This window comes from Bubalus bubalis, chromosome 14 (assembly GCF_019923935.1).
Source record: "Bubalus bubalis isolate 160015118507 breed Murrah chromosome 14, NDDB_SH_1, whole genome shotgun sequence".
Lineage (NCBI taxonomy): Eukaryota > Metazoa > Chordata > Mammalia > Artiodactyla > Bovidae > Bubalus > Bubalus bubalis.
In genome coordinates, this window is record NC_059170.1 from 46,012,326 (window position 1) to 46,031,638 (window position 19,313).

Below are 19,313 nucleotides of genomic sequence, written 5' to 3' on the forward strand. Positions count from 1 at the left end.
TAAGTTGTATGTGTGTGTACGTGTGTGTGTGTATGTGTGTTTGTGTACATGTGTGTGTGTGACTAAGCATTTGGAGAAGTGGACACAAGCCCAGTCACGTTGGCAGAATTCTGCTCTGTGTGCCTGTGGGAACAAGGATCCTGTTTCTTTACTGCCAGTAGTCATTCCAGATGCTGCCCACTCTCCTTGGTGGGTGGCCTCCTGCATCTTCAGGGACATTGACTCTTTCTCATGCATCTGCTCTCTTTGATTTCTGCTCTTGAGGGCTCATGTGATCAGGAATAATCTAGAATAGTCTCTCTATTTTTTAAGCTCAATTGCTTAAGAACCTTGCTTACATCTGCAAAGTCCCTTTGCCAACTGACACCACAGAGTCTTGGGCAGAAGCTAAGGGGTAAAGGTCACTGGGGCCAAAAGTCTGCCTGATTAGCTCAAATTAAAACACACACATGTCTGGACCTACCTGAGAGTTTCTGACTCAGTAGGTCTGGTTTGTGGCTCAAGAACCTGCCTTTCTGAAGTCCAGGTGCTGCTTGCTAGCCCGGGAACCACACTTGGAGGTCACTAATTTGTGGGGGGGAGGCGGGGGTGGGAATCCCATGCTGGGTCAGGATGTTCTACATCTGGGCCTCTCATGTTCCTGGCCTGGGCCTCTCATGTTCCTGGCCTGGGCCTTCCACAGCCTAATTCACGAGATATTTACAGCTGGCTTTTTGCTGATTTTAAAATGTTGCCATGACTTTCGGATGGAGTAGCTAAGCTGTACATTCCCAGGGAGACCAGTCATCATAGCCCCTCAGTGGGGCCAGGGCTGGGACTGGGGATGTTGTGGGGATGTTGTGGGGCAGCACTCCTTGGCTCTGCCTATGGTTAGGGCATTCACAGGCTCGCCCCAGACCTGTGGAATCAGGGACACTGGCGAGGGGCCAGCATCTCCTTCAACAAGCCCCCTAGGTGGCTCTGCCAGCTTTGAGAACACTGGTCTGCAGGTTGCCCGCAAGAGCACCCACGATTGGAGCTAGGGGCCCCTGCTTTTGAGATTGAACGTGGACCACGCATGAGATCCCTGAACGTGGGCCACGCATGAGATGGTACTTATTCCAGGTGCCCGAGAAAGGACAGGCTCTCTAAATTCTCTAAGTTGCATCAGTTGAGTTTTTGTTACAGGAAGTGAAAAAATGCAGATTTTTGCGAGTGTGTTGCCCAGACGTCATTTTTTGTGAAAGTTCCTTAGCACCATCTGGTGGCAGGTTTTGGTAAGATGGCATGTAATCTGGGAAGGATATGATTTCTTTTTCCTTTTTGAAATGACCTTGGACCCAAAGGAGTCCAGGGGCCTAAGAGGACTGAGGCAGGAGGTCACCCCTCCAGACGGGGCTCACGTGAGGCGTAGGTCAGGATCCCTGAGGACTGTGTGTGCAAAGGCAAGCCCCACAACTGAGCTAGAACACTTGTCTTTTACTCAGATGTTTCTGGCGAGCCCCATGTGAGGTCCGGGAACACCAAGCAGAGCTTGGCTGGGCTCCTGCCTGCAGCCAAGTAGGGAGATGACTATCAGCTGGTCAGTCCAAATGGTCCAGGCAGAAATGCCCAGTTACCTGGCTCACAGTGAAGTTCAGGCTGCTTCAAGGCCCACGCCTGCCACCTGCCTCCTCCCCCTGTATCAGCTTGACTGCTGTTCTCGAAGTGACCTGGGGCTGTCAGTGGGCAGCTCTCTTCCCCTCTCCTCTCCTGACCACCCCTGCAGACCTGGCGCCCGCCTCTCTCCTTCTCACGCCTCTTTCTGCAAGTCCCTTTGCTTCTGCAGTGCCCAGGACTGGACTTAGTCCTCCTGGAAGCCTTCCGTGATGCCCCGCCCCTCCCTCCCCCTCAACCTCCCCAGCACCCTGGGCCTCTCCGTGGGTTCTGTGACACCCTGTGCTTGACCCTGTGGCCAACCTGGACTGTGGCTCCAGGAAGGAGGGTCTCTTTCTCCTATGATCAGTCTGGTGCTAGACGGTGTCTGAAGCCCCCATGGAAGTCAGTCCCCTCAGAGACATCTCGTTAGCCCCCTTTGAGCTGCCGAAAGGGGGGCTTTTACTGTTTCTTTCTGAGCACCCCTCCTTCTGATGGAGGAGGTTTCAATTATTGAGCTTCAACATGTGGGTGCTGCGGGCACAGCTCTTTCCTATTCATGTGGTAGAAGGGTGAGCCTTGATGAAAGTGTGTCCAGCTCTCATGTTTCCCTACTGCCCAGCTGACTCTGGGGTGGATGGAGCCCAGCCACACCGGTTTGTGACCTGCAGGCTTTGTTCTCAGGACTGCTCCATGGAAACGGAGAGTCTTACGTGGGGATTCACCCACTCCTGGATGGCTTCTTGTCTCTGAGATTCAGGTCTGGAGGGGTCCTTTGAATCCCTTCATGGAAGCCTTTCCTGGAGCGTGTGGACACCAGTATGGTTAAGAGGGTGTGGCCACACCAGGAGTCAGAGGCTGTGCCTTGGTGTTTGATGTCCTAGGAGACTGTTTGAATGGAGACAATTTTATTTATTTTTTAAAATGTATTTATTTTTAATTGAAGGATAATTACTTTACAGTATTGTGTTGGTTTCTGCCAAATATCAACATGAATCAGCCATAGGTACACATATGTCCCCTCCCTCTTGAACCTCCCTCCCACCTCCTACCCCATCCCATCCCTCTAGGTTGTCACAGAGTGCTGGTTTGAGGTCTGAAGTGAAGTTGCTTAGTTGTGTCTGACTCTTAGGGACCCCATGGACTATAGCCTACCAGGCTCCTCCATCCATGGGATTTTCCAGGCAAGAGTACTGGAGTGGGTTGCTATTTCGAGTCATGCAGCAAATTCCCACTGGTGATCTACTTTATATACGGTAATGTGTATGTTTCCATGCTACTCTTTCCCTCTTCTTCCCTGCCCCTTGACCACAAGTCTGTTCTCTACGTCTGCATCTCCATTGCTGCCCTGCAAAGAGGTTCATCAGTAACCATCTTTCTAGATTCCATGTATGTGCATTAGTATATGATGTTTGTTTTCTCTTTCTGACTTACTTCACTCTGTATAATAGGCTGTAGGTTCATCCACCTCATTAGAACTGACTCAAATGCATTCCTTTTTGTGGCTGAGTAATATTCCATTGTATATATGTACCACAGCTTCTTTATCCATGGACATCTAGATTGTTTCCTGAATGGAGGCAGTTTTAAATGAGGAACAGAAACCTGGCCAAACTCTCTTTGTTTATTATGAAATAATTTTAGACTTCTCTGATGCTGTGAAAATAGCTCAGAGTTTTCCCATACTCTTCATTCAGTTCCCCCAAAGTCAACATCCAAATAGCAAAGCACCAAGGTTGAAACCAGGACGTTGGTGAGCAGACCAGACTGGTAAGATACTTGCCTGAAATCTCACCCCTTACCCTGTTCACAGGTTGCCTGATCCTGGGTCCTGCCTGCATTCAGGTGTCCTGTCTCCTCAGCCTCCTCGAGGCTGGGACGGTTCCTGCCCATCTCTGCTTCTCATGACCTTATCTGTACATAGTGAAGGGTCAGGCTCTCAGGAACAATCACCCTCCGTGTTGTCCAGTGTGTTCATTAAGCTGCATGTGTCAGGCATCCTGTGATGCACATACATGAGGATAGATTCAGACTCTTGCTTAGTTCCCCATGACTCAAAGAATGTGGCCCGGAGACCAGAGCCACAGCCATGGGCATTGTTGGGGAGACACTTAGAAACCCGGCCCCTCCAGTCCCACTGGAGCTACTGAGTCAAAATCTGAGCAAAACCATATCCTTGGGGTGGTTCATATGTGTGTTGAAGTTTGACAAGTGCTCTTCCAGATGGAGTGGGTTTCAGTCTACATGTTTTATTTTGCTTTTGAGGACTGGCTACGCCTGTTAGATCTTTTCTCTGTGGGAAGGCGAGCTTGTACTGAGCTTGTAAATAAGTTTGCTTGTAAATAAGTAAAAAGCTTGTGGCTGCTTATGGGTTGTCATAGCTCTAAAAGTGAAGACGAGGAACCTCTTTTCATTTTCCTACCTTAATTTTGACTTGTCCTGCTTTAATATATAAATAGTGTTTCTCTGAAGTTATTTTACATAAGTGCCAGTGCACACAAACACACACATTTTAGCTATCAAAACATATATGTAACTCTACTGGTCAGAAATCAGGAGAAAATTAAAGTGCCGCAGTGATTGAATAAGATCAAGGAGATCCCCCCCTTTTTATTATTATAGCATCTTATCTATTTAGTCCATGTTCTTCTTTTTACTACTTTTTCATGCTACCTCAGTAAAGTATGAAGAATATACTCTGAGTTGTACATGTTAGTCCAGGGATGGCAGTTTTTATTTTCTGAGTTTCTCATCTTCCTACTGCCTTGTGTTGGGGGCTCTGCTACAGGCTGATTTCCTGGGGTGCTGATACAAGCATCAGGGGAAGGGGTTCAGTTGTCACATCCTTCTGTGGCTTAAAGATTCTCTGCGGACAGAGAAACAAACCAACAAAACAAATACAACTGGGTACGCCGTCCGGATTCTCCCCTGCCATGTCTGTGTCTGCAGGGAGAGTGTGGCTGGGTTTTCTCGTGACTATTGTCTCTGCCCACAGACCGCGGCCCTGGAACAAGCCATCAGAGACGCCCACGAGTGTTATGATGATGAGATTCAGCTCTATAACGAGCAGATCGACACCCTGCGGAAGGAGATTGAAGAGGCAGAGAGGAGCCTGGAGAGATCATCCTATGACTGCCGGCAGCTGGTGGTCGTCCAGCAGACCCTGAGGAATGAGTTGGACCGGTATCATCGCATCATCGAGAATGAAGGCAACAGGTGGGGTCAGGGTGGGTAAGAGCCCATGGGCACAGAAACACTTACTTGTTTCACGTTTTTCCATGTGCAAGTTCCAGGCTGTAGGGAATGTGTCAGGAAAGTGAGTGTTAGTTGCTCAGTCGTGTCCGACTCTTTGTGACCCCCCCTGGACTGTAGCCTGCCAGGTTCCTCTGTCCATGGAATTTTCCAGGCAAGGATACTGAAGTGGGTAGCCATTCTGTTTTCCAGGGGATCTTCCCGACCCATTGCAGGCAGATTATTTACCATCTGAGCCACCAGAAAGAGACCTCCAAATCCAGGACCTCACGGGGCTGGAATGCTAGTAGGGGAGGCAGAGGATGAATGGGTTTGCAACAGAGATGTGGGCTCTGGCGTGAGTGATGGTGGGGGGAGGGGAGAGGTGATGAAGATGACTGTGGGAGTGTTTGGATGTCAAGGTGCCTTTTAGCTCCATAGGCTTCTGGTGACAGGAATGTCTTAGCTGAAAGGATGACCAGGTATGGTTATTGAGATGCTACAGGCGAGATGCCTGCACAGTACCTGGAATTGGACCAGTGCTCAGAGCGGTTGGTGTTATTACTGCTGCTGCCATGGTGACTCTGAGCACCTGGCCCGCCAGTCCTGTGGCTACCAACAGGCTGTCCCTTCTCCTCTGCACGATGGATTGGGATGTGAAGTCTGCTGGCAAGTGTCTCTGTCTCTGTCTCAGCCTCATTCACATCTACACCTGCATCAGTTACTCTGTTTCCTCCATGTTCATCTATGTGACCGTGTCTGCACCTACACGTATACTTATGTCCACATCTGTGTCCACAGCGTCTGTATGTGTACATCTACACTACACCTGCGTTCTCTACATCATCTGTAGCTACACCCACATCACCTAACCTACATCTGTATCATCTACACCTACACCTGCCTTTACATCACCTACTCCTACATCATCTGTATCTACATCTGACACCTACTCTGCCATCTACGTCTGTCTGGATCATCTACATGTATGTCTACCCCACATCTGCATTTTCTGTGCCTGCATCATCTTCAGCACTTCTGTTATTTATGCTGATGCCTGCATCACCTACATTTACACCTGCACTTACCTCTATGTCATCTGCATCTCTACTTCCACCCACATCTACATCATCTGTATCCATGTCTATATCACTTACATCTGTATCTACATACACCTGTATCTACATTATCTATGGTTATAGTTACATCTTTATCACCTAAGCCTGCACCTCATCTCCACATAAGTATGTAAATCTCTATCGTCTTTATGTACATGCATAAAGCGTCTACATCTCCATTGTCTTTACGTACATGTATAAACTGTCTATATCTCCATGGTTTTCTTTTTTTTTTTACTTTACAATATTGTATTGGTTTTGCCATACATTAACATGAATCCACCATGGGTGTACATGTGTTCCCCATCCTAAACCACCCTCCCACCTCCCTCCCCATCCCATCCCTCTGGGTCATCCCAGTGCACCAGCCCCGAGCACCCTGTATCATGCATCGAACCTGGACTGGCAATTTGTTTCACATATGATAATATACATGTTTCAATGTCATTCTCCCAAATCATCCCACCCTTGCCCTCTCCCACAGAGTCCAAAAGACTGTTCTATACATCTGTGTCTCTTTTGCTGTATCTCATACAGGGTTATTGTTACCATCATTCTAAATTCCATATATATGCATTAGTGTACTGTATTGGTGTTTTTCTTTCTGGCTTATTTCACTCTGTATAATAGGCTCCAGTTTCATTCACTTCATTAGAACTGATTCAAATGTATTCTTTTTAATGACTGAGTAATATTCCATTGTGTATATGTACCCACAGCTTTCTTATCCATTCGTCTGCTGATGGACATCTAGGTTGCTTCCATGTCCTGGCTATTATAAACAGTGCTGCGATGAACATTGGGGTACACATGTCTCTTTCTATTCTGGTTTCCTCAGTGTGTATGCCCAGCAGTGGGATTGCTTGGTCATATGCCAGTTCTGTTTCCAATTTTTTGAGGAATCTCCACACTGTTCTCCATAGTGGCTGTACTAGTTTGCATTCCCACCAACAGTGTAAGAGGGTTCCCTTTTCTCCACACCCTCTCCAGCATTGATTGCTTGTAGACTTTGGATCGCAGCCATTCTGACTGGCGTGAAATGGTACCTCATTGTGGTTTTGATTTGCATTTCTCTAATGATGAGTGATGCTGAGCATCTTTTCATGTGTTTGTTAGCCATCTGTATGTCTTCTTTGGAGAAATGTCTGTTTAGTTCTTTGCCCATTTTTTGATTGGGTCTTTTATTTTTCTGGAATTGAGCCATAGGAGTTGCTTGTATATTTTTGAGATTAGTTCTTTGTTAGTTGCTTTGTTTGCTATTATTTTCTCCCATTCTGAAGGCTGTCTTTTCACCTTGCTTATAGTTTCCTTTGTTGTGCAGAAGCTTTTAATTTTAATTAGGTCCCATTTGTTTATTTTTGCTTTTATTTCCAATATTCTGGGAGGTGGGTCATAGAGGATCCTGCTGTGGTTTATGTCAGAGAGTGTTTTGCCTATGTTCTCCTCTAGGAGTTTAATAGTTTCTGGTCTTATGTTTGGATCTTTAATCCATTTTGAGTTTATTTTTGTGTATGGTGTTAGAAAGTGTTCTAGTTTCATTCTTTTACAAGTGGTTGACCAATTTTCCCAGCACCACTTGTTAAAGAGATTGTCTTTTCTCCATTGCATATTCTTGCCTCCTTTTCGAAGATAAGGTGTCCATATGTGCGTGGATTTATCTCTGGGCTTTCTATTTTGTTCCATTGATCTATATTTCTGTCTTTGGCCAGTACCATACTGTCTTGATGACTGTGGCTTTGTAGTAGAGCCTGAAGTCAGGCAGGTTGATTCCTCCAGTTCCATTCTTCTTTCTCAAGATTGCTTTGGCTATTCGATGTTTTTTGTATTTCCATAAAAATTGTGAAATTATTTGTTCTAGTTCTGTGAAAAATACCATTGGTAGCTTGATAGGGATTGCATTGAATCTATAGATTGCTTTGGGTAGTATACTCATTTTCACTATATTGATTCTTCCAATCCATGAACACAGTATATTTCTCATTTTATTTGTGTCCTCTGATTTCTTTCACCAGTGTTTTATAGTTTTCTATATATAGGTCTTTTGTTTCTTTAGATAGATTTATTCCTAAGTATTTTATTCTTTTCGTTGCAATGGTGAATGGAATTGTTTCCTTAATTTCTCTTTCTGTTTTCTCATTCTTAGTATATAGGAATGCAAGGGATTTCTGTGTGTTGATTTTATATCCTACAACTTTACTATATTCATTGATTAGCTCTAGTAATTTTCTGATGGAGTCTTTAGGGTTTTCTATGTAGAGGATCAAGTTGTCTGCAAACAGTGAGAGTTTTACTTCTTCTTTTCCAATGTGGATTCCTTTTATTTCATTTTCTGCTCTGATTGCTGTGGCCAAAACTTCCAAAACTATGTTGAAGAGTAGTGGTGAGAGTGGGCACCCTTGTCTTGTTCCTGACTTTAGAGGAAGTGCTTTCAATTTTTCACCATTGAGGATAATGTTTGCTGTGGGTTTGTCATATATAGCTTTTATTATGTTGAGGTATGTTCCTTCTATTCTTGCTTTCTGGAGGGTTTTTATCATAAATGGATGCTGAATTTTGTCGAAAGGCTTTCTCTGCATCTATTGAGATAATCATATGGCTTTTATTTTTCAATTTGTTAATGTGGTGTATTACTTTGATTGATTTGCAGATATTGGAGAATCCTTGTATCCCTGGGATAAAGCCCACTTGGTCATGATGTATGATCTTTTTAATATGTTGTTGGATTCTGATTGCTAGAATTTTGTTAAGGATTTTTGCATCTGTGTTCATCAGTGATATTGGCCTGTAGTTTTCTTTTTTTGTGGGATCTTTGTCAGGTTTTGGTATTAGGGTGATGGTGGCCTCATAGAATGAGTTTGGAAGTTTACCTTAAAGATCATACACCATGACCAAGTGGGCTTTATCCCAGGGATGCAAGGATTCTTCAATATCCGCAAATCAATCAATGTAATATACCACATTAACAAATTGAAAAATAAAAACCATATGATTATCTCAATAGATGCAGAGAAAGCCTTTGACAAAATTCAACATCCATTTATGATAAAAACTCTCCAGAAAGCAGGAATCGAAGGAACATACCTCAACATAATAAAAGCTATATATGAGAAACCCACAGCAAACATTATCCTCAATGGTGAAAAATTGAAAGCATTTCCTCTAAAGTCAGGAACAAGACAAGGGTGCCCACTTTCACCATTACTATTCAACATAGTTTTGGAAGTTTTGGCCACAGCAATCAGAGCAGAAAAGAAATAAAAGGAATCCACATTGGAAAAGAAGAAGTAAAACTCTCACTGTTTGCAGACGACTTGATCCTCTACATAGAAAACCCTAAAGACTCCACCAGAAAATTACTAGAACTAATCAATGACTATAGTAAAGTTGTAGGATATAAAATCAACACACAGAAATCCCTTGCATTCCTATACACTAATAATGAGAAAACAGAAAGAGAAATTAAGAAAACAATTCCATTCACCATTGCAACAGAAAGAATAAAATATTTAGGAATATATCTACCTAAAGAAACTAAAGACCTATATATAGAAAACTATAAAACACTGGTGAAAGAAATCAAAGAGGACACTAATAGATGGAGAAATATACCATGTTCATGGATTGGAAGAATCAATATAGTGAAAATGAGTATACTACCCAAAGCAATTTATAGATTCAATGCAATCCCTATCAAGCTACCAACGGTATTCTTCACAGAGCTAGAACAAATAATTTCCCAATTTGTATGGAAATACAAAAAAACCTCAAATAGCCAAAGCTATCTTGAGAAAGAAGAATGGAACTGGAGGAATCAACCTACCTGACTTCAGGCTCTACTACAAAGCCACAGTCATCAAGACAGTATGGTACTGGCACAAAGACAGAAATATAGATCAATGGAACAAAATAGAAAGCCCAGAGATAAATCCACGCACATATGGACACCTTATCTTTGACAAAGGAGGCAAGAATATACAATGGATTAAAGACAATCTCTTTAACAAGTGGTGCTGGGAAATCTGATCAACCACTTGTAAAAGAATGAAACTAGAACACTTTCTAACACCATACACAAAAATAAACTCAAAATGGATTAAAGATCTAAACGTAAGACCAGAAACTATAAAACTCCTAGAGGAGAACATAGACAAAACACTCTCTGACATACATCATAGCAGGATCCTCTATGACCCACCTCCCAGAATATTGGAAATAAAAGCAAAAATAAACAAATGGGACCTAATTAACCTTAAAAGCTTCTGCACATCAAAGGAAACTATTAGCAAGGTGAAAATGCAGCCTTCAGAATGGGAGAAAATAATAGCAAATGAAGCAACTGACAAACAACTAATCTCAAAAATATACAAGCAACTCCTACAGCTCAATTCCAGAAAAATAAATGACCCAATCAAAAAATGGGCCAAAGAACTAAATAGACATTTCTCCAGAGAAGACATACAAATGGCTAACAAACATGAAAAGATGCTCAACATCACTCATTATCAGAGAAATGCAAATCAAAACCAGTATGAGATACCATTTCACACCAGTCTGAATGGCTGCAATCCAAAAGTCTACAAGCAATAAATGCTGGAGAGGGTGCAGAGAAAAAGGAACCCTCTTACACTGTTGGTGGGAATGCAAACTAGTACAGCCACTATGGAGAACAGTGTGGAGATTCCTTAAAAAACTGAAAATAGAACTGCCTTATGATCCAGCAATCCCACTGCTGGGCATACACACTGAGGAAACCAGAAGGGAAAGAGACACGTGTACCCCAATGTTCATCGCAGCACTGTTTATAATAGCCAGGACATGGAAGCAACCTAGATGTCCATCAGCAGATGAATGGATAAGAAAGCTGTGGGTACATATACACAATGGAGTACTACTCAGCCATTAAAAAAGAACACATTTGAATCAGTTCTAATGAGGTGGATGAAACTGGAGCCTATTATACAGAGCGAAGTAAGCCAGAAAGAAAAACACCAATACAGTATACTAACTCATATATATGGAATTTAGAAAGATGGTAACAATAACCCTGTGTACGAGACAGCAAAAGAGACACTGATGTATAGAACAGTCTTACGGACTCTGTTGGAGAGGGAGAGGGTGGGAAGATTTGGGAGAATGGCATTGAAACATGTGTAATATCATGTATGAAACGAGTTGCCAGTCCAGGTTCGATGCACGATACTGGATGCTTGGGGCTGGTGCACTGGGATGACCCAGAGGGATGGTGTGGGGAGGGAGGAGGGAGGAGGGTTCAGGATGGGGAGCACATGTATACCTGTGGTGGATTCGTTTTGATGTTTGGCAAAACTAATACAGTGTTTTAGGTTTAAAAATAAAATAAAATAAAAAAAAATAATACGTTGTTGGATTCTGTTTGCTAGAATTGTGTTAAGGATTTCTGCATCTATGTTCATCAGTGATATTGGCCTGTAGTTTTCTTTTTCTGTGGCATCTTTGTCTGGTTTTGGTATTAGGGTGATGGTGGCCTCATGGAATGATTTTGGAAGTTTACCTTCCTCTGCAATTTTCTGGAAGAGTTTGAGTAGGATAGTAGGTGTTAGCTCTTCTCTAAATTTTTGATAGAATTCAGTTGTGGAGCCATCTGGTTCTGGGCTTTTGTTTGCTGGAAGACTTCTGATTACAGTTTCAATTTCTGTGCTTGTGATGGGTCTGTTAAGATTTTCTATTTCTTCCTGGTTCAGTTTTGGAAAGTTGTACTTTTTTAAGAATTTCTCTATTTCTTCCAAGTTGTTGGAAGAACAACATTTTATTGGCATATAATTGCTGATAGTAGTCTCTTATGATCCTTTGTATTTCTGTGTTGTCTGTTGTGATCTCTCCATTTTCATTTCTAATTTTGTTGATTTGATTCTTCTCCCTTTGTTTCTTGATGAGTCTGGCTAATGGTTTGTCAAGTTTATTTATCTTCTTGAAGAACCAGCTTTTGGCTTTGTTGATTTTTGTTATGATCTCTTTTGTTTCTTTTACATTTATTTATGCCCTAATTTTTAAGATTTCTTTCTGTCTACTAACCCTATACCTCAATGGTTTTCATCTGTCTACATTTCCATCATCTTTATGTACATGTATAAACTGTATACATCTCCATCATTTTTATGTACATATATAAGCTGTCTATATCTCCACCGTTTTTATGTACACGGCCTAACCCTAACCCTGGTAGGCTCCAGTCCATGGGGGTCGCTAAGAGTCGGACACGACTGAGCGACTTCACTTTCACTTTTCACTTTCATGCATTGGAGAAGGAAATGGCAACCCACTCCAGTATTCTTGCCTGGAGAATCCCAGGGACAGAGGAGCCTGGTGGGCTGCTGTCTATGGGGTCGCACAGAGTCGGACATGACTGAAGTGACTTAGCAGCAGCAGCAGCATAAACTGTCTACACCTCCATTGTCTTTATGTACATGCATAATCTGTCTATGTCTCTGTCATCTTTATGTGCATGTATAAACTGTTTACATCTCCATTATTTTTATGTACATGCATTAACTGTCTACACCTCCGTCGTCTTTATGTACGTGTATAAACCATTGGCACTTGCATTGTCTCTATGTACATACACATCTACAATGGTGTCTCCATTATTCCTATCCGTACCCATGCCTACATATATGACTGTATCCACCTGTGTACCTATAGCCCTAGATGTGTGGAGAATGGATTGAGGCCAGCCTCCCAGTGTAAGGACTCTGCTTCTCTATTAAGTGGAGATTCTTCAGTTCAGCCTAGCCCACCAGGCTCCTCTGTCCATGGGATTCTCCAGGCAGGAATACCGGAGTGGGTAGCCCCTGCCTTCTCCAGAGGATCTTTCCACCAACCCAGGGATTGGACTTACATCTCCTGTGGCTCTTGTATTGGCAGGCGGGTTCTTTATCACTGAGCCACCTGGGAATCCCTCTCTTATTTTAAAAAGCCCCCAAAACAAAGAGAACTCCTGTTCAACAAAGAAGTGGCATGTTTAGATTATCAGCAATTTCTACCTTACCATTTTTTAATGTGTGTTTCACAGTTTATGATTGACCTTCCCATCATCATGCAATGTGTGAGTGCATTTGGGGGGTTTAGATTGAGATAAAAGAGAAATACCCGGGCGTTCCCCCAGGGACACTTCTGTCCTCTCTCTCTGGGGCTCTGTCTTGGCATGTGAGTGCTCTAATGTGTTGCAGGAAAAGGAAGATTTTCTTTTGTTTTCTCTAGTTCCGGTCAATGTATTGTGCTGAACTCAATTATATTTATGTCACAGTGAATGCTTCATGCACACATATACAAAATGTCTTGAACTGGTATTTACATGTCTTTGTGAAAAGTTTTGTTTTGGAGGCAGGACTTCATCAAAAGGTAACTGGGTACCTCTTTTGTGTGTTTATATAGAACTCTTAATTTTGATATGATTTCACACTGATAGAAGTGTTGCAGGCACAGAGCAAGGATATTCTGAATCCTCTTAGATTCACTAGCTGTTTACATTTTGTCTCAATTGCTTTTATCTTCCTGCTCTCTCTGGTTATAGAAACTATTCTTTAAAAAACAAGTTGGAGAATCATATCCTGGTTGCCCTAAATAATTTATCCTGGGCTGGCCGTTCTCTTATTTTAGGGGTGCTGTGCATGCTCAATCGTGTCTGACTCTTTGAGACTTAACCCACCAGGCTCCCCTGTCCATGAAATTCTCCAGGCAGGAATACTGGAGTGGGTAGCCATTGCCTCCTGCAGGGGATCTTTCCCATCCAGGGATCAAACTTATGTCTCTTGCGTCTCCTGTATTGCCAGGTGGATTCTTTACCACCGAGCCACCTGGGAAACCCTCTCTTATTTACAAAAAACCCCAAAACACAGAGAACTCCTGTTCAACAGAAAAGTGGCATATTTAGATTATCAGTCATTTATACCTTACCATTTTTTATGTGTGTTTCACAGTTTATGACATGACTTTCCCATCATCATGCAATGTGTGAGCACATTTGTGATTTTGAGCTGTTGGATCTAGAGGAAGCCTTGTTCATTTTTGCTGGACACTAGAGCCTCCCTCTTACCCCCCAACCCCATTCTGTTTGCCTTGATGACTTAACGATGGTGACCTCCCTCTTTCTGGTTCTTCCTGTCAGGCTGAGCTCTGCCTTCATCGAAACTCCAATCACCCTGTACACTGCGAGCCACGGGGCCTCCCTCAGCCCTTGGCACGGTGGGAAAGGTGAGTCCCCAACTCTGGCTTGTTCTACTTTTCTGTCCTAGGAAAATGGAAAAAATCAAGCGACTTTGTCTCCAAATGTAACATTCATGCTCCCTTCCGATCCAGCTGGAAATTCAGTGCTTTTATGTGGGGTCCTTCCTCACTCTGCTGATGTCCTCCCACTGGTGCCTAGTGACTGAGTCTAAAAGTTTACAAGGAGAAAGTCAGGCCACGCGAGAGGCCACCATCCATGAGCATGAGGCATTTAATTGGGGAGGAAAATCGCAATTAACATTTACTTTGGTGAGAAGTAGATAATGAAATGTATCTATCCACCCTCCCCCTCCCCCAGTGAAATGAACTCTTTTAAGCAAAGGTGTTTAATCTAGCATCAGGAGCAGAGTAGATGCTCAACTTTTGTTCGTTTTCTCTTCTGTTCAAAGCTGAGCAGGAAGAGCTTGGTGGGCAGTGGAGCTTCTGCCTTCAACACTTGGTCCTTTGTGGCAGTTTCCTGCACTTGTGAGATGTCCACTCATGGCTCAGTCTCCCCAGTCAGGACCGAACAGAATGGTGCCTGGAGGAAGGAAAGCCTGGCTTACAGTGCTGTCAAATCCCAGGGTCTCAGAAAGCTCAGAGGGCTTTGTGGATATGGGAGAAGGGGCAGGGGTCCCCAGACACCCAGGCTGGCTCCAGGGGCCCGTAGCTGTGTGCAGGGTGCTGGGCTTGATGCTTTACTGTCGCAGTCTGGAAATTCTTCACAGTTTTGAACAGCAGGCCCTGAAATTCAGCAACTGGTCTTGCAAGCACCCCCTTCTGCACCTGCTTCTGGCCACCTGCTTTGACATGTCCCCTTTGTGTCCCTCCCCCATGGCTTCATGACCTGCACCGCCATGCCTGCTCACTCTGCTCTGTCATTGAGGGTCACCCCTGTGGGATGCCCTGGCTCTGTGAACCCAAGTCCTCTGGTTAACAAAGGGAGGAGGGTAGCTGGAGAAGACTTTGGGGTTAAAAAGTTAAAAAATCACTGTGTTAGTAAATCTTGAAAGCCTTTCGGATGTATATGTGTGTGCTAAGTCACTTCAGACATGTCCGACTCTTTTGTGACACCATGGACTCTACCCTGCCAGCCTCCTCTGTCCGTGGGATTTTCCAGGCAAGAATATTGGAGTGGGTTGCCCTGCCCTCCTCCAGGGGAATCCTTCTGACCCAGGGATCGAACTTGTGTCTCTTATGTCTCCTGCAACAGCAGGCGGGGTTTTTTTTTTGTTGTTTGTTTTTGTTTTTTGTTTTTTTTTACCACTAGTGCCATCTGGAACTAAAAGCCTGCCTTTTGGATGAGACAGGGTGAAACTTTGTGTTTTCTGAAACTTTAAGTTTCTCCTCTTGGCTGGTCGGAAGCAGTGAATGTGGCCTCTGGCCCAGGGGATTTCCACTCTGGGTTTAAGGGCATCGTTTCCTCTTGTTGCACAGGAGGAAGGGGATGGTGAGCAAGGAGTTGGCGGTGTTTATCTGGTTTGGGGTGCAGGGGGACAAGGGTGTGCCTGGAGGCTATTCCAAACCCATCAGAGGAAGGTGGGTTGACTCTGAGTTGCTCCTTTGGGGAAGCCTGAGGTGACAGTGACTCTCTGGACTGGATTTCCTGGTCTGGTCTGGATCCAAGTGTCCCCTGTGACCTCGAGGTGAAGGTGCTGGGGTGGGGCAGAGGCCCTGCTCCCACAGAATGTTATTGCAGGAGAAACATGGATCTCAGTAAGTTGTACCCAGTATGAAGGGAACTGTGGGGGCCTCCCCTCTGCTCTGCAAACCCGGAGGGGCCAAGTGACTTGTCCCAAAGTCACACAGCAGCCGGCAGGGCTGGGTCCTCAGTGTGGGCCATGAATGCTTAGGACCCAGGGATCCTACCCTGTTGCCAACCAGCCAACCAGGAAACCCCACCTCAGTGCTAGGCATGTGTTTTTCAACAAATACTTTTTCTTCCTCTTTCATTGGCCTTTACTCATTGCACCCACCTCCTTTTTTCTTTTTTCAAAGATCTCACCAGGGCTGTGCAGGATATAACTGCGGCAAAACCAAGACTCAAAGGCTTCCCCAAGAACCTTCCGAGGAAAAAGGAGATGGTAGCGAAAGACAGAGCAGATGAAATTCTGGAAGAGACACCGCTGAGAGGTCCAGAGGACATGAAGCCGGGGTGGGTGGTAATCAAAGAAGAGGGCGAGTCTAAGCTTGAACCAGGAGATGAAGAAGCAAGTCCCTCGACCCAGGAAGGGGCTCCGGAGGATGTCCCAGATGGAGGCAAGATAAGCAAAGCCTTTGAGAAACTAGGCAAGATGATCAAGGAGAAGGTGAAAGGCCCCAAAGAACCCGAGCCCCCCACCGACCTGTACACCAAAGGGCGGTACGTGATGGTCTCCGGAGATGCCAGTTTCATGGATCCTGGCTTCTGTGTCTTCTCCGTCCCAGCCAAAGGGGGTGTGGTGGTGTCTAAGGGGGATGACTCTGTGCCTCCTGACAGCGGCGTGCAACCCTCTCCCCCGCAGCCTGAGCCCCCTCTGGAGGATGGACAGGGGCCCGCCCCGGAGAAAGAAGATGGTCTGAAGGAGGAAGGGGGGCCCCCTGAGGGGAAAGGAGAGCCCCCTGAGGGGAAAGGAGACAGTGTGAAGGAAGAAGGGGGGCCCCCTGAGGGGAAAGGAGACGGTGTGAAGGAGGAAGGGGGGCCCCCTGAGGGGAAAGGAGACAGTGTGAAGGAGGAAGGGGAGCCCCCTGAGGGGAAAGGAGACGGTCTGAAGAAGGAAGGGGAGCCCCCTGAGGGGAAAGGAGAAGGTCTGAAGGAGGAAGAGGGGCCCCTGCAGGGGAAAGAAGATGAACACCCCCCCACCCCGCACCCTGCAGACAAAGGGGATGAGAAAAATGCCAAAGAACTGAAGGGCCTTCAGGAGAAACAGGATGACCAGAAGGAGGAGGGGGCCAGAGGGCCCTGTCCTATGGTGGCGCCTGGTCCAGAGGGGCCATCTACACCCTGGTCTCAAGGGCCTCAGGTCACTCTGGGTGGGTCCGAGGGGCATGGGGCTTGGAGTGGCAGCCGGCCGGCGAGAAGCCCTCCCAGGAAACTGGCCTATGAGAAGGTGGAGGTGATGGAATCCATAGAGAAGTTTTCCACCGAGAGCATCCAGACGTACGAAGAGACTGCTGTCATTGTGGAGACCATGATTGAAAAGACGAAGGCAAACAAGAAGAAACTGGGAGAGAAGGGATCCTCCAGTGCCTGAGCTAACCGGGAGGAGGTGCCTCTAGGCCCCTGTAGACACGTGCTTGGATGTTTTAGAACAGAAGCTACAAGGGTGAGGATACAAGGTTCTTTGGATTAGATCATGGTTGGCCCATCTGGCTTACCAGTGAAGCCTTAATTAAAATGTTTTCTTTGCTTGCACATCCTTTGTCTGATTAACAGGGGCCTTGGGCTTGTAGGTGGGCCAGCCTCGCTCAGGACAGGGGTGCCCTGCTAACGGCCACTGAGCTGAGCTCATTTAAGAAAGTAGACGAGCCCTTTTCCCTGGGGCGTCGCAGGGCTTATTAGAAGATCAGAGTCTGGATTTCACACCTGAAACATGTCAGGTGATGGATCGGCTTGTTTTCACTGCATTTCAGGCACAAGCACATGATTGCATGAGGGGTGCTTTGTTAGAAGTCAGGTGATTAAATGTGTCTGTCTCAGTTTGGGTTCCCCAAGAAGCTGACCCTGCAGCAAGGATCTGATGTCATTTCTGGGAACGTGGTCCCAGGAAGCGCCAGGAGGTCAGGAGACGGAGGTGGAGGCAGCAGGGCATCAGAGAGGAGAGGTGCTACCAGGTGGGTTGGCACTGTGGGCTGCTGGCGCTCAGCCCCCATACCTGGGGGCTCTAGGAGACGGGGTGCAACTCGGTCTTCAGTTACACTGCCCGAGGGTGTAGGAGCTGGGTCTTGACCCACCAATCCCTGTTGGCCAGAAGGGAGGGCCCAGGACAGCCCTCAACCGAGAATCGCGGGTGCAGGTGGGCTTTTGGACACCAGGTGTGGAGACGCATGGAAGCAATAGGGGTCACGGGCAAGAAGCAGGGTGCCAGGGCCGCCTGCATAGCACACGTGCCTTGTGTCCTGGCTGAGTCACTTAAGTTTCTCACTCAGAGATTGCACTCCTGGGTTGGGCTGCAAAAGCAAAATCAAATGTCACCACACAGTTCCTTGTTCAGCAGTTAATGAACTCGCCTAACATTTACTGAGGGGCTTCCCTGATGGCTCAAGCGGTAAAGAATCTGCCTGCAATTCAGGAGACATAGGAGAGGCGGGTTTGATCCTGGGGTTGGGAAGATCACATGGAGATGCAACGGCAACCCACTCCAGTATTCATGCCTGGGAAGTTCCATGGACAGAGGAGGCTGGAGGGCTACGTCCATGTGGTTGCAAAGAGTCAGACATGACTGAGCGACTGAGCACAGACGCACATTTACTGAACATACTCTGTGTGTGTGCCAGGCAGAGTGCAGTGCTGATAAGGGAGAGTTTACAAGTTTATTAATTATCTCAATTATCACAATATAATGTCCCATAATACACATATGTGTATTCTCCTGTGCATAAATGTGCACTCGGATATCTGCAGTGTCACATCCTAGGAAACAGAAATTACTTGAAACCAGAATCTTTACAAACATTTTTATGTTGCCTATAGGCATCTCTTTTTTTCTGCTAACAGTCCAAAAGTATGTTTTTTGCTTAGCCAAATAAGAAATTACTCCTTCTCCATGTGGATGCTCCAAAATACATTGTAGACAGTGAATAAATGTGCTGAAATGGATTATTGCATCTCCCTAAACAAAGGTATCTGGCAAGACAACCACACATCATTACAGAAGATTAATACTGTCATAAATTACATCCTCTCCCTCAGCATCTTCAAGACAGGACTAAGTGCAGGAGGGACCACCAACTTGGGGGGGATCCTGCTGAGCCTCGTCTGGTCAAGGCCCCTCCCAGAAAGCTCCTACCCCGTGCTCAGGCCCCCCACCCCACACTGCTGAGATGGCCCCATCCGCCAGCCACCCGGAAGGATGGGAGAACTGGAATGTTGAAATAGCTCCTACCCAGGCCTGTCTCAGCCTCTGAACT

The 19,313-nt window shown here is 45.6% G+C and overlaps 1 protein-coding gene across 4 annotated transcripts in view; it reads left to right on the top strand.

Moving 5' to 3' along the window:
- BFSP1 (beaded filament structural protein 1) overlaps nucleotides 1-17,598 on the top strand; it is a 41,546-nt gene extending 23,948 nt beyond the window's left edge. For all 4 annotated transcript variants that reach the window (XM_025264219.3, XM_044928019.2, XM_044928018.2 and 1 more), the window contains exons 6-8: nucleotides 4,610-4,830; nucleotides 14,107-14,192; nucleotides 16,203-17,598. In XM_025264219.3, coding sequence (XP_025120004.3) covers nucleotides 4,610-4,830; nucleotides 14,107-14,192; nucleotides 16,203-17,437 — 1,542 coding nt within the window. In that variant the 3' untranslated portion in view covers nucleotides 17,438-17,598. The remainder of the gene's footprint in view (nucleotides 1-4,609; nucleotides 4,831-14,106; nucleotides 14,193-16,202) is intronic.
- Nucleotides 17,599-19,313: the final 1,715 nt, after the last annotated feature.